General features: G+C 38.1%; 1 protein-coding gene across 5 annotated transcripts in view; it reads right to left on the minus strand.

The window, feature by feature from the left end:
- sema6e (sema domain, transmembrane domain (TM), and cytoplasmic domain, (semaphorin) 6E) overlaps nucleotides 1–21,573 on the minus strand; it is a 222,010-nt gene that overhangs the window by 23,979 nt on the left and 176,458 nt on the right. For all 5 annotated transcript variants that reach the window (XM_012879132.3, XM_021324749.2, XM_021324734.2 and 2 more), the window contains 3 exons: nucleotides 16,611–16,688; nucleotides 2,590–2,648; nucleotides 1,247–1,297 (listed from right to left, as the gene is read on the minus strand). In XM_012879132.3, coding sequence (XP_012734586.2) covers nucleotides 1,247–1,297; nucleotides 2,590–2,648; nucleotides 16,611–16,688 — 188 coding nt within the window. The remainder of the gene's footprint in view (nucleotides 1–1,246; nucleotides 1,298–2,589; nucleotides 2,649–16,610; nucleotides 16,689–21,573) is intronic.

The raw sequence follows: 21,573 nt of genomic DNA on the forward strand, positions 1-21,573 counted from the left end.
ATGGCCTCTTTTCAGACAGCGAAAGAGAGACGAACATGGTTCGGCTGATCCTTAATGTCTGATATATTTGAACAAGATAGGCTCTATGTTGTCAGTAATCACTATTTGTGGATCAGCTGCTGTAATCAGGTACTATATGCTGAAGTTATTCAAAAAATAATAATTATTTACAGGGAGCTTCAGATGCGAATTTAAAAGCAAATGCTGCATTGCGAGAGCATCCGAAGGCACCGCCTCAGCCTCCTGAGATATTGCCAGCCTTGTTGTATTTTGCTTTCCATTCTGGCTTTGCCAGAAGCTGCTCAGCCTGGCTGGCGGGAAAAGTAATGGGACGTGACAGGGATGATGATCTTTCTTGATACAGGGCATTAGGCAGCTTGGCCAGCGGAGCTCCTGGTCCATCAGAGGAGTGATGCCCCGCACAATGGCTTCAATGTTTAAACTGTCAGACTGGCAGAGAGGGAGAAGAGGCTACCGCCATTTAGGAGCCTCAAACGTTCTGAAAACCTCCCACGTTGTTCGCTTTTACCACGTTTACACTGAGGGAATAAAAGAGAAACATCTCCTCCGTATAATGAAGGAGTAAGTTTGAGTCTTATGTTGTGAAAAACGTTATGACAAACATCAAACCATATCAGCCCTGAGAAACTGAATCTCTTCATTGTGAACTATGATCAATGACGTTTTAGTCTCATTGTTTTGGTGGTTTAGCTCAAATTTAAAATAGCTTAGAATGTGCAAACAAGTCCAGCTTGCATAGAAATGGCAAAACGTCATGCATTATCCGGTTTCATAATCTCTCTCACACAAAGTGAAACGCTGCCATTAATTCTCAAGGCTGTGTGGTACATTTCCCTAAATCTGTTTATTCAAGATATTTTCCTAAAGTGCTTTTGTTGCCTACATCACAATCAATGTGCTGGTGAAACTGGGTGTATGATAGAGCTGAAAGGTGAATAAAAAAAAAACAGAACTCGAAATGATAAACTGGCTTTGAGGTTTTTGTATGCAAGCTCTGAAGAAGTAGTGCTCAAGGAACTCATGCATTTATCATGAGATCCTAAGTCCCCAGGATGAGAACGAAATAAAACATACACATTTCCAAAAGAGGTAATAAAAATAGATGCCAAGTTGAAAAAAAAAAAAAAACTGCATATATTTTTTTTCATAAAATAAAATAGATGTTTTGGATCTGGAGAATCAGCAGGAGCCGGTAACTAAAAATATAAAAGATACGTCCACTGACCATAAGCTGAATCTAGCACTGGGTTGTGTCTGCGGGTGGTCGCCAGGACATCTGAAGTGGAAAAAAAAAATAAAAACATATTATTATAACAAAGTGTTCCATGATTAACTGCCGGTTTTACATTCACTACAATTTTATTATAAATACAGTGTTTTCTCATTGCAACATGATCAGATATAAAATGGCCAAAACGGTTTGACCCAAAGACTAAAGACTTGAGTTGAACAAAAGTAAATCTTGGAAAAATGTCTATTGTAACGAGCCCCTACATAGCAATTAGTATATGCTGCATATATATATATATATATATATATATATATATATATATATATATATATATATATATATATATATATATATATATATATATATATATATATATATTTGTAGGGGCTCGTTACAATGGAAATTTTTTACAATGGAAGATTGAGTTTATATATAAACATATACAAATATACAAACAAATAAATAAATAATGGCCAACAAAACTAGTCACTCTTTGTAGTCTTTGTGGTGTGAGGCCTCTATCTTAGTGGTGCTGCAGCCTCTGGGGTCTTTCAGAACAGGTGTGTTCATACTGACAGGTCATGTGCCACTAATTATGTGACTTTTGAAGATAATTTGTAAGGTAAGATAAGTTTATTTATACATTAAAAGGTATTTTGTAGCACCTGAAAGTTTTAAGGGGTTTGTTGCAACACATTCACATGGCAATTTTCAGTTGCTTTATTCTCTTTTACACACAATGTTCTCAATTGAATTCACATATTCAGAATATTTTGAGCAGATCCATCACATAAAAAAAAACATTCAAATTGCAGGTTTGAAGGAAATGGGTAAAAAGCTGAGGGGGGTGAATACTTTTGTAAGGCACCATATGTCTATGGTTTTACATTTATTTATGAGGAGATGCCAAGCAGAAGTGGTGTATAGGATAGGAGTGCATAACACTACCACTGTTTGAAGAGTTAAACCAAATTAAGCAGCTGCGCCTGAAAACACACCAAAAGGAATGTGACATCCCTTTGGTGCGTTTGGGACAGTTGCTGTGAGACTCAGTATAAAAAAAAAAATACTTCAGGCTTCAAAGCCTCAGTATGATCAGCTCACTGTGATCAATGCACAAACACAGATACTTGGGATTTTCAGCAATTTCTTTGAAATTGGTGTACTGAGGTCTCATAAAAGGCCCAATGGCCCAAGTTTTAATAATTTTAACAGGAACCTCTGCCCCAATAACCTCATCGGCGAAGGGCCTCTCATGCAGCTTTTAACATTATCATTCAAAAGCCTGCTCCCATATAAATCTGTGTGCATTAAGATCTCAAGGGTTTCCATCTCACCGTGACAGGTATCAGGATGCTGATGGTAGCCGTTCTCCACGTCCTGCTCAAACCCACCCCTGAAATAAACAGACATGCACACAAATCAGTAACAAAGAAACTTGTCGGTAAATTTGCATCAATCCATTTCACTGATATGTCCTTCTCAAACAAAGAACCTCTTTGCAAAATTGATTTTGCTCCGAGGACTTTTTGGAGATCGGGAGGTAAGTGCACAACTCCACAATTTAATTTGTTTTGTATCTGGTGAAGGTCGGAGCGTTTCTGTTGTTGGGACACAGGAGAACAAAGAAATTAATCGAAAATCTGCTATTAAATTTTCTCATAATCCTGTAGCATTTAGCAGATTGTAAAAGTTTGTTTTGTGAGAAGTTTTAGTTTTTCCAGGGTGACTTCTTCCTTGTTGCCCTCTTAGTTATTTCCCAGCGTACGTGTACGCAGCACTTTCTGTGGCGGCATCAAGGCTACCACTGGTAAAATTGGTACCTACGGTTTCTCTGCTCTGCAATGACAGCTTCAGTGTGTGACTGTGGACTGTCAAAGAAAAATAGTGCAGAGAGAAGTGTGTTGATTTACAGCCACTGACACAAAAACCTGTCATTTACCAGTGATATTTATGGAGACGTTCTTCCTTCTCCTGAACCTCCTGCTGCTAATGGCATCAGACGATTATGCAGAGAGTTGTAAATATATCTATATGCTTGTGGGTGGTATAAGGAAAGCAAAAAGCAAACAAAAACATAGAAATGGGAGCTTTACAACCCATACCTCTTTACTAGGCTGTTAGACAAGGATTTTTTTATATGAAAAGACTGATAAAATGCAGATATTCAAGTGATAAGCACCAAACTATTGACAAAATAATGTGTCTAAAAGGATTATGAATATTTTGTCTCCATTCTTTAGAGATTTTTGCTTAATTATTCTTGGATGTTCATCTTTTCTGTCGTGAAACACATAAAATAAATAAGTTACAAATAAATATTGTATTTTTCAGATTTTAAGATGCACTTTTTCATAGTTTGGCCGATCCTGCGACTTATAGTCAGGTGCAACTTATATATCAATTTTAAAGGATAATTCTTATTAATCAACATGAACCAAGTAGTAAAAATTATTGTCTATATCCGCAAGAGGGCGCTCTAGGCTTGTGAAAACGATATGCTACTCCTGTACCGCTTAAAATCTTATTTAAATATAAACTTTCAGACAACAAAGACAGAACACATGCACATACAGTATATTGTTTCACTGTTTCAGTCTGCATTCACGCAGCAGAGCGTTGCGTGTTGCAGCTCGAAGGACCCAGACCGTGACAGAACCCTGTTATTAGGCTGTCTGTGAAGCTAATAACAGCTAGCGCTAGCTTACAGCTCTGTTTACAGCTTTAATGATGCACGTTAGCTTTATGTTGGTCTGAAACATCCATGTCACACTATTAGCTTAGCACGTAGCATCATTACGCTTACTGTCTAATTTAGCCGTAATTTTGACACCTTTTAACGTAAAGAGGCGTTACGCTGAATGTGCTGCCAAGAACCTGCCAAGTTGCTGGCTTGTTATGCTAATTTAGCCCATTCAACCTCTCAGGTATGTTCCATATTATTCAGCCGATTGTGGATGCATTGTGGATTTTGAATAAATTGGTTTACCTTATTAAATGTTAATTTTCAGTCTTAGATTGTGTGAAATACATTTCCAAATAAATGCTTATAGTCCGGTGCGATTTATAGTCTGAAAAATACGGTAAAAAAAAAAAAAAATCAGAAACTGACGTTTCTGGTCAACTTAACCAGCACATGCACAAAGCAAACTAAGATGCATTCAGTGATTAAGAAAATTCAAGCATTTGCTTAATCTTTTTGCTATAAAACACATCAAATAAGTAAAATAAAAATAAATAAATACATAAATGCTTACTTTTTTAGCTACATTTCCTTTGGACTGAAGCTTAATTAAAAACCCCCAAACTGAGAAACACTTCAGTGAGGCCTAATCATGTGAACAAATCTCTTTTTTCTCCCTATTCTTGTTGATGGGGTAAAATCCACTTCCCTGATTCACCTTCTGAACCGTTCCAAACGAAAGAGAAAAGCTCATCAGCAACTTTCTGCTGCGCAGATTAAAACAAGCCTACGATTTTTACTCTGTTCTTCCTCATATAGACGTTCCATCTTTCATTTCATGTCCGTTAAGAATCGACGGCTCATCCAGACTCATTCGCTCGATGGTTGGGTAATGAGATTGAGTTGAGCGCCTTTAACCGTGGTGAGTTTCCCACCAATGCCAGCAATCCTCCCACTCCGTGCATTGAACCAAAATAAAACCAACACAGTCCCATAAACAGCACAAGCTCAAGTGTAATGATCCAGAATCTATGTTCTATCAGCATCCCTGCACCCCCTCCCCCGAACAAACCAATTAGTATGTTATATAACCAGATCATAAAAATAACACCGATTATTTTTTTTTTTAGCATTCACCTATAAATAGCAATCCTACACAGACACAAGATCTATTTTTAAAACATGCACTTCATCATGGGAGAAAATTTACTTTTCTACAATCAAATTTAAAAATGCATTTAAAAATGAGAGGGCAAAAAAGAGAGAGGGCCAAAAGCCCCCAATCCACCCCACCCATAACCCTCAATGTCTAAATGTGAATTGTGGCAGAGGAAGCCACCAGGGGAGAAGTCTACACAATCTTACCCCTCCCCCAATTCTTGCCCTAAATGTGTGTTGTGGGAATGTTATAAATGAAAATTTATAAGATGTACAATAAAATTGGGGCCAAGGACGTACCCGGGCTGGGAAATCCTGGGTAATCCTTCCTGAGATGTCTTCATTCTGATCAGCCAATCATACTCTAACAAATGCCTTGAAGACCAGCATATGAAAAAAATGTTATAATCAAACTTTGATTTTGTCTGAAAAGTATGAGATACAACATGACAAAAACACGCAAAAAAAAAAAAAAGCTCTGATAACCACGGCGTGATTTTAATAGCCGAGTAAGGCTAACAGATAGAGCATCGAGGCTACATCATCTCAAACAACTAAAACCATAAAAAAATCCTCCTCACAGTTAGGGCTGGGCGATATGGACCAAAAAATTATATCTCTATATTTATAGGCTGAATGCCGATATACAATATTTATCTCAATATGTTTTTCCTTTCGTATAAAAGTATAAAAAGGCATCTCTGAGTTAAAGCTGTCTCCCAAATGTCTCACAGGCCGAACTGCTGTAGATGAATATGAAAAATGGCTTAAAATTAACCTACTGGAATACATAATTATAATACTAACACAACATAGACCAACTCGATTTAAAAGTCTCACGTTATACCTCTTTTAAAAAAACTCAATATTTTTAAAGTCTCGATATATTGCCCAGCCCTACACACAGTTTAGGTAAAATCATAACAAACAAACAGAAAACTGCCCTTATGTTTCAACAAATTCGTTATGTGCCACCATGTTGCTAGTCAGACCAATTCAGAGCAATTCAGAGTTTTTTTTCCACAAAAGAGGTTCCACTGCTAAATCAGGGCTGGATTTACAGCAAATTCTAAAAAATTTTCTAAAATAAATGGTTTGGTTTCCCCAACCAGAGAGCCGGATATGTAGCAAAACATTTTTTGCTATTTGATGCACTACAAATGAAATTAGTCTTTGTTCATATCCAACCTTCTTCTAAATTTTAACATATTTTAGGTCATGACATTTTGGCATTTACACTTAATTCCAATGTTTTGGGCCAATAAATAAATAAATACAAACACAGGCAGAACTCAACTGCTTTTAAATCAAGACCAAACGTGCACTTCAGTTGGAGACTGGAAAGGTAATTTGACTAAATGCTGAACCTAATCAGTCTAAATGGCAATTTATAGGTAAACAGTGCATTATATAAACGTTTGCAAACAGAGTTGTGATAGTTTATGGAAAAAAACAACATGTTCTCATCATGTTAGAGATAAAAAGTACGTACTGGTTGGCAATAATTGACTCCCAAAACACAGACCGAAAGCAGCTGAACACAAACATAATCAGTTTGTTTTATTTAAGTCAATTTCCCAAACCAGAAAGCAGCTACCCCCATTTAGGCTCCTACTCTTTAGCTGGTCCCATTTTACAAACTCTCTGGACAGCAGTGGTATTAACATCGTCTTAACAGCATCACTCCTACGTAGCAAAACAAAGCAGTCTTACTGGACAGCATTTACACATGGACATGTTAGCTTCACTGTGAATTCATCATTAGTTTCTGGCTGACAATAAAACTGCGTTGCACTCTGAGAGACCGTATTGATTCTAAAGTGTTAGATGGCTGGCCTTAAACTTTAATAAAAGCAGTCTTATACAACAAGCCAGACATTTGCATCCAATTAAGATGGGTATCTGCCAAACAATTTAACAAACAAATATCCATTTTCTTTTTAATAATCTGTTAAGGGACTGTAGAGGTGAATTATCTTATGCTGTAATCTGGTGCAGTGCATCAAATGGTGACATTTATGTTTAGGCTGTATATTGTCCCCTTTTAAATAAAGTTATCATTATCATTAACAACTACTGGAGTTATAAACAGGGGGGGCAACATACAGGAGATGTTGCACAATGTGTAGCCAACTGAAGATTTCATAAAAAGGACAGAAAATGATGATGATATATATGATAAAGCATGAAGAAATACTTGCAGGGCAACAGTAAAGGTAGAGTAGGTCAATTTTCTGGAAATTACCCCGAGTCCCTTTTTGAATAACTCTGCATGCACAACACCATCTTACCCACTCTTGCACTAATCAGGGGGATGACGTAAATAAAATGTCCCAAATCCACTCTGGTCTAATTTCTTTCTACTACTATAACCAATCACTGCCATTCGGACCGAACTGCAGTGATTGGTTAGAGTTTTTACAGGCATGCAGCTCCCATAAAGATAGATTTGTTTAACCTCCTTTTTCTGAACACAATGTATTAAAGACTTTCAGCATGGAAGGACCATTTCACCCAGTATGACAAAAATGTGTTTCTAAACAGGATTACCAACTATAGCGTTAAGAGATCAAAATGAATGGCAAATGGAATATACACTGCTAAAAAAATGAAACAAATCTCAGGAACACACAGTAAAAATTAATTGTAATGAAAATCATGCTGATATCAATACTGATTTGGAATTTAAAAGTGTTGGGTAACACATGTATGCCAGTCAATGGTATCAATTCTTTCATCATCCAGGATCTGCCTGCACAGTTTTCCCCACATGAGGCTGGGCATTATCATGCACCAAGAGGATCCCAGAACCCACTGCACCAGCAAAGGGTCTAACAATGGGTCAAAGGATTTAGTCCTGACACCTAATGGCAGTCAGGGTGCTATCGTTTATCCTGGTCAGGTCTCTGTGTCCCTCCATGATGAGATGTCTCCATAGACAGACCCACCAACAAACATGCTGAACAATGTTGTAGGCAGCGTAAGGTTCACCGTAGATTCTCCAGACCCTTCCTCATCTGTATAAAGAACAGGGCGCCGGTGCCAAACCTGCAGAGTCTGGTGTTTACTAGCAAATGCTAGTCAAGCTTCACAGTGCTGGGCAGTGAGCACAGGGCGTAGTAGAGGACGTAGAGCCCTCAGGCCACCTTCATGAAGTCCGTTTCTGATGGTTTTATCAGAGACATGCTTAACAATGACCCACTGGGCGTTGGCAGTACTCCAGTTCTTTCTGCACAAAGGAGCAGATACTGGTCTGGCTGGTAGGTTAAGGACCTCCAATGGCCCTGTCCAGGTCTCCTAGATTGACTGCCTGTCTCCTGGAATCGCCTCCATGCTCTGGAGACTGTGCTGGGAGACGCAGCAAACCTTCTACCAAAAACATGTATTGATGAGCTATCTTGGTGGAGCTGGACTGCCTGTGCAACCTCTGCTGGGTCCAGGAATCACACCATGCTACCAGTGTTGACACAGACCATGGTCAGATGCAAAACAACTGAAAAACGTCTGTGGCCTCCACTTGTGAAAATATTCCTGCTCTTGGGTTTGTCTCACTGTTGCCCTTTTAGTGCACCTGTTTTTAATTCATATTCAGATTCATATTCCAGATGTTTAACTAAAAGTGATCTTTAAATTTTTTGAGCAGTGTATTTACAGTTTGGAGACATCAGAGATGAAAGTAAGACAGATTTTTATCCTAGTTAGAGAAATTATCTCCATGTGGGACAGCTGCACACAGCATCTGGAGAAGCAGCTCCTGTGCATTCAGTCAGGTCCAGAAATCTGCTACATTTTTATCAGATCACTCGTCACTGTATTTACAACCTTTTAATTAGTCAAACACATCCTCTTTAAAAGCTTGCATTTGTACGCCACCATGGTAGAAATGTAAGCTTTCCATACCAGTGAAGAGAGCACCTCTCGGTTTAATTAAAGGAGTTTCTATTAGAGGGAGTGGTGATATTTTACGCAGAGACATGTCGACTTTTCATTCCAGCTGCTAAAACAGAGAGAGAGAGATTTGACAGGCGCTGGTCAATTTCCTCCTTCGTCATTTTATATTTTTGAGGTTTTGCTCGATTTATATTTGACTATTTGAGTAATGAAAAGGTAGCAGCCCATCACATGACATCAATTTGCAGCTGTCCCTGGGTCATTTTCTGGAATTGGCAAAGAGCAGAATTGACCCAGTGCTGAAATCTGCAGGAATATAAATCTATTACAGCAAAGTTGCTTTCTTTCTTTCTTTTTTTTTTTTATTTTAAACCTCCAGTTGCTCATTGTTTACATATCCTTCAATCTGCTCTGCGTTGGAGATGGATTAAAAATAAATAATTTAGTCGGTTTAACTGTATAATCCGTCCTGAATGTACTATGTGTTTTAGTGTAGTTCAGATCTTTTATATTGATTATAAAGCTTTAAATTTGTTTGTTCTTCTACTAGCAGTCATATCAAACACTAGTTGGCCTGTTCCATTTATATCTATAGTGTGAAACTTATTCCACTATGTCTAATATAGGTAATGTGCTGTCTTTGGACATTTCATTGTTTTGTTTTTTACCTTTCTTAGCTTTTCTTTGTAAGAGTTTCTTTAACCATTTTGTTCTTTGTTGTTGATGTTTTATGTACTAACGTGACCTCTGCACTCACATGTTTAGTTTGTATTGAATGGTAAAATCTTAATCTCTCATTGACCGTCTTCGACTGGTTTGTTTGTTTCGACTGGCTTCTATTCACCATAAGGAGTCTAGTCACGTATTTTAACCATAAAAAGAAAACAAAAAAACATTGTTGTGCCATCTGATGAAAACGCAAGATGGCCAACTACTGAAGCAGCTCCAGTGAGAGCCAGTAGAAACGCCACTCAATCGCACGTCAATGTCACCGCCATATTGGAGGTGGCATAATGGAGCGATTCGGAGAAAAGTTGTACCAACTGATCCACAGCACAAACCAAATCTACTGGTATTACCTTTCACAAGTAAGAAATTAATGAACATATATGTCATTTATATGTCTGTGGGTGCCATTGCTTCTCCTTGTTTACTCACTGCGCACATTAACAATATCACAGTGCAGCATTTACATTTTAGTGCAGCATTTACTAACAAATAGAGCAAATAGAGCAAAATAAAACAATAAGCTAACAGGGCGCAATAATTTGATTGAAAAACCTTTGTATGCAACCAGAGAATCATTGAAATCCATAAAGGAATACTTTGTGACAAGGTCCCTTTAATAGACATGTCATAACAAAATAAAAATATACTCTTTTCATCTTTCCAATAAAAATAACTAAACTTCTTGAATGTGTAATAATAATTAAAATATTTTTGAGGCCTTTATTGTACATAAATCCTTGATATAAAATCTAATTTACAGATTATTTACAGATTTATGCATTTGTCTTTATTATTATTATTATTAGAAAAAAAACTGCCTGCCATTTTGTATTATTTATACTTCTTGGCCTAAAACTTACACACTGCCTTATCTATGCAATTACTCAGCAGCACAGGGAAGTACAAATCCACAGCTACAAAACACCCTTCTGCTGATTTACTTCAATTAGTTATGCTTTTAAACAAAATAAAAATAACGCAGCCATGATAATCGCTTGCAGCTTTCAAAGTATTATAAAACAGGGTGGCTGAAAACCATCATTTTCCCTAAGAAATAAGTTTATTGGTGAATATGAAAACCAGTGAACATTAGGAAGTGCTTAGGGAACTAAATCAATCAGCTTTCGTGGATTTAAAGTAAAATACGCTAATCCGAGCAGCTTTTCCTTTAACAAGATTTTCGCACCTCCACCACACGGCTGATCTGCTTTGCCTTTGCTGGATCTGTTTCCACCCTCCTGCTTTGGCTGTGTTTTATTTCAGCGTAATGCTTTGATGACGGGGACTTTGTCGAATGCATTATGGATGACATGAGACTAAACATCCAGAAAAAGAAGAAAGAAAAGAAAAGCAGAGATGTTCAGCCAATCTTTCAACGTGAAATATTTCTGCTCATTCTTCTTTATCATTTTGAGCCATCACAAATCAGCCATTATAATGTATGCCTCCCCTGGATAGGAAGAGAGCCAGGAAAAAAAAAAAGGACAGAGGGTCCATGAAAAGAGTGAGTACCAGGAGGTAGATGACTTTGAGATTCTTCAAATTCAACTTCGGGCTTTGCAGCCGCCTGATTCACATCAGCTCATCTTTCTCTCCTTTCATTGCTACTGTTATCATCCTTTATGATGCTCTTTCCCTTTCTCCGTTTTTTTTTTTTACCAGCTATTTCTCAGTTTCAGTGATAAAAATGAAATGTATTCCTTCATGCAAGTCTAAAATCTGATTTTCTTTCAAAGTGCCACATTCAGCTGCAAGTAGATTTTTTTTCCTCTCAAATTTGAAAATCCTAAATAAAAAACAGCTGAGCTATGTTTAACCTCCCCACTGAGACCTTGAAGCCTTACTTTCTTCTTCCTTTTCCTATGATTAAATATGAATGTCTTTACCTCTTCTGCTTAACTCCTTGACTTTGTCCAGACAACGGTTTCTACCCCCCCTTTTTTTTACGCTTTTGTGCATAACGCTTTCTCTCTCCAGCTTTCTGGTAGGAATATGATATTGTTGTCGAGTTTGGACAAGACTTTTGTTTTTTTGGCTGATCTCTCTAAGGTTCTGGTCCACTGGTTTCCAGTGTGGCTTTGTCTTGCACACTAAGCGTGGCTCGTAAATCAAACTTCAGCAAGTAGCTCTGCAGGCCACATCGACACTTCTGCTCCTTCATCTAGAGCACGTCTTGCTGCACTTCAGAGGATGACCCGAGGAACAGCTACAAAATTCTTAAACTCTTATCTTCTTAAATGCCAACCAATAACCAAAAACCTTTTCACTCAATCTGATCAAATCACACTGAATTAAGTAGTTTTTGTCTCTCGCAAATTTGAGATGCCTCCTTACTTTCAGCTTATTTCATTTAAATGACTTATCAAAAGAGACTTGATTGGTTACTTTGCCATCAAGTTGGAAAACTGCTTTAAAAGTTCAACTGGATCTTTGATAAAAAAAAAAAAAAAGAAAATTTCCCAACCAACATCTGGTAAGATAATTTAGTAAAACTCTAAACTAATGTATTTAATCAGCAGCAGTGCAATAATACATCTAGGTTATGGTATGAACCTTGTTTTTTGTGGCTGTGTTTATGTGTAGGTGTTACAAAAGGGTTAGAAACATCAGATAAAATAGGACTTAGAGACCAGGCGGTCACGGTTCTGAGTTTTGTCTTAGGTGGCGGTTGCTTCTAAGAAACATTATGTCCAGAAGGGTTGATAGGAACAAGTGAGACTTGCTGTTATCCAGGCCCATATGGGCAGTATATGCTTTAAAAAAAAAAAAAAAACACTAACAGCTGAATGAATGAAACATCTGATGTTTTTTTTTTTTTTTATTTCCAAGCACAACAACAATAATAGCAAAAGACCAAATATATTAGCGTATTTCAAACGCATAAATATCAGAGTGAACAGAAACGCATGCAGCAGGGGGAGAGAAAGAAAAATCCATTAGCCCTTTTCCATGCGAGGGCAGAGAAAGTAATATATCTGAGTGGCCAAGCAGAAGATATGCAATAATTCCAGGTCGGCACATGTTCAGCCTTCGCGATAATCTATTGGAAAGCGGCTGACGGCGGATGTGGTGCTCTCCTGCTCCGACGCTGTGTGACGGTGACGCATGCGGAGTCGTGTCAGTCAGCAGCAACAGTTTACAACCACTTCACACAGGGGGGAAGACAGGAGAAACACCCAGTGCCGTGATTTAGCAGGAGGTTGTACATCAGCCACACAGGCATACGCAGTCCTTGACGATCAGGACAAGAAAATAGCACTTTTAACTGCCCCCTTCCTCCACCCTTTAGTGCATCCATCTGTCGACCCAACAACCCATCCGTCTTCCATCCATATTTCGTTATCCAGGGCAACAAACTGCCTGCTGTGCAACTGAGGCACATGCAGCCAGAACCCACTTTTTATTTTATGACACGGGTTTTTAAAAAAGGAAATAGGGTAGACAATGATTAACCTGTTCATTACAGGGAAGCCTTCAATAAAAAAACCTACCACAATGCTACTGTTTAAAATCTTTATATAGAAGTGACCAACTCATGCTGTAGCATCATAGATTGATGCAAAACCACCATGATAATAATGAGCTCTGACATTACTAATTGGAACAAAGAGTTAAACTAATGCCAGCTGAGGGAAAGCTAACTACTAAACTCCTCTATTTTCAACACAGGCTGCATTCAGCTGCAGCACAAGCACCACAAATGCAGCTCTTACATGTAATATATGATACTATGAGTAACGTAAGTATTACAAACGAAGGTTACATCACATATTTTCATTTCAAATTTTCACACTTTTATAGAGGGCTTCATGGTGGCACGGTTTTTTTGCACTGTTGCCTTGCAGCAAGAAGGACGTGGCTTTGAATCCCAGCCAGGGCCTCCCTGCATGGAGCTGGCATGCTCTCTCCGTGCCTGCATGGGTTCTATTCAGATACTCCAGCCTTCTCCAACAGTCCAAAAATATGCCTGTTAGGTTAATTAGTCTCGCTAAATTGCCCTTAAGTATGAGTGCGTCTGTGTGTGTGTGTGTGTTTGTTTGGTTGTTTCTCTCCTATGTCTGTTTGTTGCCCAGGAAAATAGTAAATTACTTGTATTTTATATCACTTTAACTAGTCTGGCAACCTCAAAGCGCTTTACACTACAGTTCAGTCATTCACTCATTCACACCCTGACAGTGGTGAGCTATGTTAGCAGCCAAAGCTGCCCTGGAGCAGACTGACAGAGGTGAGGCCATATATCGGCGCCACCGGGCCCTCTGACCACCGCCATTGTCCTCAATTTGAGCAGATAAATAAGATGATCTGCCAATGGAATGAGTATTTTGACCCCTAAAATAAGATAATTAGATATACTGCACTTATACTGCACAATAAGATAATAGAGATTAGTTGTTCCTATTCTAAGTGCTAAAAACTCATTCCATTGGGAGATGAGCTTATTTATCTGCTCAAATCAAGAACAAATACACTCATTTCAAGAAAATTGTACTTACTTTTAGCTCCCTTTTTGTAATGCAACAGTCACTGCACTGCAAAAACGGAACTAAAATAAGCAATATTCTCTTAAAATAAGTGTATCTGTCCTTGATCTGAGCAGGTAAATAACATGATCTGCCAATGGAATAAGATTTTTGCACTTAAAATAGGAACAACTCATCTCCATCTTATTTCAAGTGCAGGATGTCTAATTATCTTATTTCAGGGGTCAAAATACTCATCCCATTGGCAGATAATATTATTACCAAATCAAGGACAAAAACACACATTTTAAGAACATTCTACATATTTTAGAACCGTTTTTGCAGTGTGCTATTGTTATATAACCTATACAAGATAAAATGTGAGACCAAAAAATGTTTTTCTATATATTTTTTGGCTTTTAGCAAAGCATTTTCTTTCTCCTCTGTTGCCAATCACCATTTTTGGTGTGAAAACAATGAACAGAACTGTAATGCAACTGGCATTAAGGTATAAATAGCTCCAAAGCCGTGCAAATGTCATGATGGGTCATTTGAAATGCTCCACTTTGTTGTGCTAATCTAACATCAGAGCTAACTCATTTCTTTTGTCCCTCATGTCCTTCGGCTGCTCCACCTGCTCAGAGGTTTAGCAGCGTGTTTACCAGCGCATCTATAAAAAAAAAAAAAACAGCAGCATGCAAACTGCCTCTTCGACAGAATTCACACACGGCAAACCCTTGTCGACAAACAAGAATGATGCTCAGTGTGAGTCAAACTGGACCAGCCCAATATCTGTGCCGAAAGTGGTGATCAAATATTCATCATGTTGATCTTACCCACTTGTCCAATTCTAGATTAGCTATTGATTGCTTGGAGCATGTCTTCAGACCAGATTACATGTGCATCTGTGCAGCCCTGAACAACTCATTGGAGGAGTGAGAGGAGATGTGAAATTTATTGCTTCGCCGTTTGCTTGGCTGCACATTATTGACCGAGTTGCAAATCTGCCCTTTGATGCTTCAAGTTACAAAACTAATAATGTCTTTATGTGGCTGCGGCTGCTCTCAGATCAGCCAAACACCTCAGAGACTGATCTCACCGCTTATTAACACTCAGAGCAGAAAATAATCAACTGCTGCGGCATTCTGCTCCAGTGGCTGATTTAAGGAGCAAATCTGCGGAAAATTACTGGGGCAAAATTAACAGAAATTAACTTTGCGTTTTCAAATTTCTGTAGTGTTCCAATAAAATAGATATTTTTAAGTTTGCCCTTACCGTACTGTCTATGAAACACAATCTGAAATGTCCAGTGAAGGAAACAAAACAAGGAAGTAATCTCCAACTTTTATGCCAGACATGCTGTGTAACTGTGAGGCTTTTCTCCTTACAGTAAGACGTCTTTGTCATTCAGTTTCATAAACATTTGACTTTTACACAACACTGAATTTTGCATTTTATTTGTAACCTTGCCTGCAAGATGAATTATTGCAATAATTGTGCGTTCACAGACACACGAGAATCCATCTTGTAACGCTCCGGCTTCAACCGTTTGTGTCGGAACCAAAAACGGTTTGGGCCAATCACAATGCAGTATTGAGGTTTAAGGCGGGACATACCGGTGTGGCGAAAGGAAGAGCGGCTGAACCCTCAGCTGAACCAACACAAACATGGAGAACGCACACGTAGCTGCTGCTATCACACCTGTTATGTCAGGATTTCCTCTTTGATAGAAAAACAGCAAGAAGTGCCCTGACTACCTTACCTTCTTGTGGTTTCTCATGCCGTCTGCTGCTTACGCTTTAATTTGATACCATGATTGGCTAAAACCAACCTTTGGTAGGCGGGCACTAGGTATCGCTTCGTCCAATGAGCTCAGAGAGTTCTGCTGAACGTCCCTCCTTTCCCCGAATGGATTTGATGGGAGCAGATCCAGATTGATCATGTGCAGAACAGAGAGAGCTACACATGATCAATCTGGCTGGCCAGGTTATTTTATTTAAGCCTTAAACTAAACGTATGGTGTCGTCTAAATGCAGAACAGAGGACACTTGCTTTTGAAACATGAGCACAGAAATCGTGACTTGCACTGTTGTCAGGATTAAAGCTGATTAGCTTAACTAAAACACGTTTAATTATTTAAATTTTTTTCCATACGTATATGCTTGGAACAAAAGTTCAAGGCACTTTCATTATTTTCCTTTAGAAAACAGACTACATCAACTTTAGATTCTCGTGATGATATCCAGTATTAGCACTACTGCGCCCCACATGCAGCTGAATTACTTGGACAGGCTGCGACACGCACTTTAAAGCAATAAAGTCATGAGAGCTAAGGAAGTCAATCATCACCTCATGATTGCCTCGCCCTCCCCTGTTACAAGTATGAAACAGCTATTAGCACTAACTGTGCGCTCGTGTGCATGTGTGTGTGACTTACTTGAGTCCAGGTGAGACTGCGACACAGCTGCCTGACTTGAGCCAAATGCAGTAAGGGTCCCGTGACGCCAAACAGCTTCTGCATAACAGACACATGGAGACGGTTTGTTAGTGGTGGAAGGAAATGAGGAGAACATTGAGTGTGAAGAACACTGAGTTCGCTGGATGTTAGCCTGGTAATGAGACACTACCGTGCCACCAAGCCAACCAAACAACACCTATCACCCTCTACAGCTCTGCCTTAACAAAGGCGAGAAAAAACAGGAGCTTTTCTAGCCGTCTGCAGCCTGACACAAATGGCGCCCCTAAAACGGCGTCCTCCTAGGCGGCCTTACAGCACTTTAATTGCTGCATTGTTTAGTTTTCCAATTAGTGTGTTAAATAGAAGAAGAAGAAAAAAAAGCCCAAAGGAATGCAATCATCATTAACCGATTACCTAATCAACACTGATATGTAGAGAGATGACAGCATAGTTATTCTTTTGTAAATGGATGCGTACACATTTTGCAGTTTATTAAATACAAATATGAAAAGCTTGTGATGTTTTTTTTCCTCTTTCTAATGTTCATTGATGGTTGCAAACATGAAGAATTTCCCCAACAGGTAAAGAGGAGCTCTGACCAGGTATGGAGTACATCAACTGTACAGAATATAGTCTACTTTTCAATGAGCAAGGATTCCTGTATCACAGATTATTTTTATTGGGTCTTTTATAATATTTACATTTTCTTAAAAACTGAATTTTTAGTCAAATTTCAGTACAATCCACTTTCAAAGCAACTATGTGAGTTGCTTAACTGCAAGCCACTGTCATCAAAATTAACCAAAATAAAGACTTAAAATAGACTGCTCTGTGTTGGTGTCTTGGCCCGGACACTCCCACCTCAATGAGGCTCTCCTGGTGAACAAAAGGTTAAATAACAATAAATCAAAAAATAAAATCAACAGACTTTGGATTTCTTCTTTTGAAATGAATTACTAAAAAACAACAACAACAGGGATTATCTCATTTCAGGTCTATCTTGATAAGATGATGAGAATACCTGCATAAATAAACATTAAATAAGATTTACTGTAAAGCATCTATATTGTGATCACTAAATTAAACTTTCAACTCTGGGCTTTTTTTATGTTGGGCATGCTATGCTTTTTCTACACCTCCTCCAGAGTTTAATCTTGGCTTGTTTCTGATAAAAGCGACAGAAATCATGATTGTCTGTAGTTCCCGCTGGAGAAAGCGGCTCAATCAGGTTCTTCACAGGTGGAGGAGATCCAACGTGAAGAGCTGGAGTTTTAGCCGCACTAATCTGAGACAGATTAAGGTTTTGACCCCAACTTTGTTGAAAAAAAAAAAAAGTTTAACCTGTATTGTGCCCACTGATAATAAAAAATAACGTCACAAAGTTCTACAGCATAGAGAACAGATGATTGCAACTTGGTTTTAATAATATAATGACAAATATAAGCATACAGTATGTATGAATATATAGAAAAAAATTACCAATACTGAATGCATTTCAGTTTCTGGGTTCTTTGACGTGGTGATTCACACTTTGTTTGATTCTTTGTTTCTTTCTACTACAACTCATACCGTATAACCCTGAAACAACAGGTAAACGTGTATTTGGAGAAGCTTTGCTCTGAATGACCGTATTCTAACAGTAGATCACACGCTTTAGCAGCAGTCTCATGTCTACAGTCAGCAGGTTGTTCAATCAGCTGATCCGGCCCGCTTCGCTGGATATCAGCTCGATGATTTGGTTATTAACATGAAGACTCTGACCTGTTTACTTCCTCTCCTCAAAGCCACCAGCATTAACCAAAATCAATAGCCATTAGTCACAGCCCCCAAGGCAAAGGTCCCTGCAGAATCACGACATTCAGAGCCTTTCTTCTACTTTCAGCTCCATAATGAATTTTTGTTGATTAAACGTTTCTTCTCATCTGCAGCAGAAGTTTATTTTTTAAAATTCCTTTTTTTTCTCTCTCTCAACTTGAGCCTCATCAATCCCACAGCTTCCCTCCTTACCATTACGAGACTCCCGCACAACATTGGGTGACATTGAGCTCGTGAGCAATATTTTTCACAGCTGCGCCGGTTATTGTCTGCAAGAGTGCGGCGTTCACCCGGCAGCGACAACATAATGAGCATAAAGCACACAGTGACAAAGGAACGGCGGCAAACAATAAAACGCTTACGTGCTTCCTTCTGCGTCAACCCCAAACCTCCGAGGCAGTCGAGTTTAAATAAGTTTTAATGGGGTGGCCTGTTTTGAGAGTCTGAAATGATTTATGAACATTTGAACTGACTGTGCACTGCGTGTGCATCTTCATCCCCAGCCTGTAAAATCTGGCGAGGAATCCCACTGAGAACATTTCAGCGTGTCAGCTCTGAGCGGGAGCAACGCGAGAAAGGAACTATTATTCCCCTGCTGCGCCCAGAGCTGCAAGCTAAAAATAAAGTGAATAAAAGTGGGAAAGATTTTGGACAATGCTCTTTTCTCATCAGCCAAATATTTGATTCAATCAAAAATAATTTAAACACATTTATTCGAACAAAGTGGCACCCCTGCAGACGGGATAGGATGATTTTAGAATGACTAAACAGGTATAAACCCAAATAAAATAATAAACAGTTGTTTTTACTTGATCTTGTATTTTAAAGCATGCAGTTTAATGCAAGAATTATGAAAATATATTCTTAAGTATGTATATAGTCAAGATACAAAAGTGCAGACATAATGAAAGTTATGTTTTATGCTTGACCAAAGGTGGTCAAACGGTACTTTAAATCTGACAAATAAGCCTCATGGGAACACATAATGCATATTCAAATATATATATATATATATATATATATATATATATATACATATATATATACACATACATATACATATATATATATACATACATATACATATATATATATACATATATATATATATATATATATATATATATATATATATATATATATATATATATATATATATATATATATATATATATATATATACATACACACACACACAGGCTGGTACCTATCTCCAGTGGTCACTATTTACCATATCATTCAGGGGTTTAACAGTATTACTAAAGGTAAGGCGAGTACAGATACTCATTTTCAATATTTGACTTCTTTATTTCTGTGTATTATATTCTAACTTTATAAAAGTGTGTGCGCAGACTCCACATAATAAAAACAAAGTGGAAGTTTTAAATGTTAAACCCAAATAGAAGAGGTTTGCTATGATTTTAACAGTTCACAGATTGAGGACCTCTGGTTACTGAAAAGCTAAAATGACTCTCCTCGCCGTGTGTGACTGCAAATATGTGGCACCGCATACTAAAGTGCTACTTTAATAAATTATTCATACGCTCGCCATAAGGTATATATGCAGATTACTCTCCATTCTGCCTCCGCTCCCTCCATCAGAGGCATTCATTTACAATGATCTGACAGAACTGAACGGCAACCCTGGAGCAACTTCTTTGAAAAGGCCAGCCGGAGTTTAAGGAGAAAAAAAAAAAAGGTAAATGAAGTCGTTTCTCACTGGGCTGTTTTTCTTAGCTGTTGTATGGGCAGCGTTTGGACACCACAGACTTCTGTTTGTCCCATGCTCCTCCTTAAAACCAAAGACCTGTCTATGTCTTACTATCACAAAGACACAGATGTGTGTGTGTGTGTGTGTGTGTGTGTGTGTGTGTGTGTGTGTGTGTCAGTCTAGAAGAAACATCAATTCAGCTGCTGAGGGTCTCTGTGGCTGACGTTCATGTTGCCAAAACTCTTTGGAATCGAAACATTCAGATTTACTAGAAACCGATTCACTGTAACAATTGTAATCCTGTAAGTGCTTCACCAGTGTAACAATTCCATTACAAGAAATAAATTCATTCCATCCTGAATGTAATTTGATGCCTTAGAAAAAAAGATAAAAATGTGTCTACAAAATTTCTACCGTATGTCAGTGGGGAAAAACAGCAGTCAGGGTATCGACGCCTTTTTAAAACTCAGAACACCTTTCCCATATTCACATGTACAGCATCACTTTTAGCCAATTTAGTACAAATACAAACATTATCTATGAATAATTAACACATGTCTAGAGAGATGGGCCTTTAAACATGGAGTCTATAGAGGGATGGATGGAAGGAAGGCTTTATTTTTTACTTTCCTGTTTGTTGGCAGTAATTATGCAATTTTCCCCGATAGAGGAGCTGTTCAGCCAGGCTAAAAAAGTTTGCTGCATCCAAATGAAGCAGTTTGAGACCTCCTTAAGCTGCAAAAGAACATTTTTCTATCCCACAGCACCATGTTTAGTCTTTTTTTTTTTTTTACTTTTTAGGCACAAAGAAAGCGTGGAGTGTGTGTAAAAAAATTTTTTTTTCCAGTTAATATGATCATAAGATAATTTCCCATTGTGTTCTTCCTAAGTACACTCCTTAGATGGTTAATCTTTATCTGATACGGATGTTTCAAGAGACATAGAGCTTTCTCTTGCTCTATGTTAGGGTTATAACTCTAAACAGAGGTCAGACTAATGGGCCTAAAGCCTTTTTGCATGAAGAGAAGAAGAAATCATGATTTGGCTGATCAGCTGGATACCATCATCTAAGCAAAAGGGATGACATATTTCTCTGGTTCTATTAAAAAAGTTAAGTTACGCATTATGTTCAAGTAGAAAAGTCTGACCTAATTTAAAAAGATCTTTTAAGATTCTATTAAGTAAGTAAATGTTGCGACCCCTTATCCAGATTATCAATCAGCTGACTTTGGGGAAAAATGGATATTTATAACTGAAGCAGGTTCACTGAGTTCATATCAAACAGGAAATGTAGCTGAAAAGACTTTTGGAGCTTCTAAGACTTTCAGGGTTTGGGGCCTCTTCCCCTCTTTTATTGTATTTTTTATTAAAATTCTCCATTTCATACAGTTCCCTGCTGCTGCTTGAAATAGAGTT

The sequence above is a fragment of the Fundulus heteroclitus genome, chromosome 3, assembly GCF_011125445.2.
Source record: "Fundulus heteroclitus isolate FHET01 chromosome 3, MU-UCD_Fhet_4.1, whole genome shotgun sequence".
Classification (NCBI taxonomy): Eukaryota; Metazoa; Chordata; class Actinopteri; order Cyprinodontiformes; family Fundulidae; genus Fundulus; species Fundulus heteroclitus.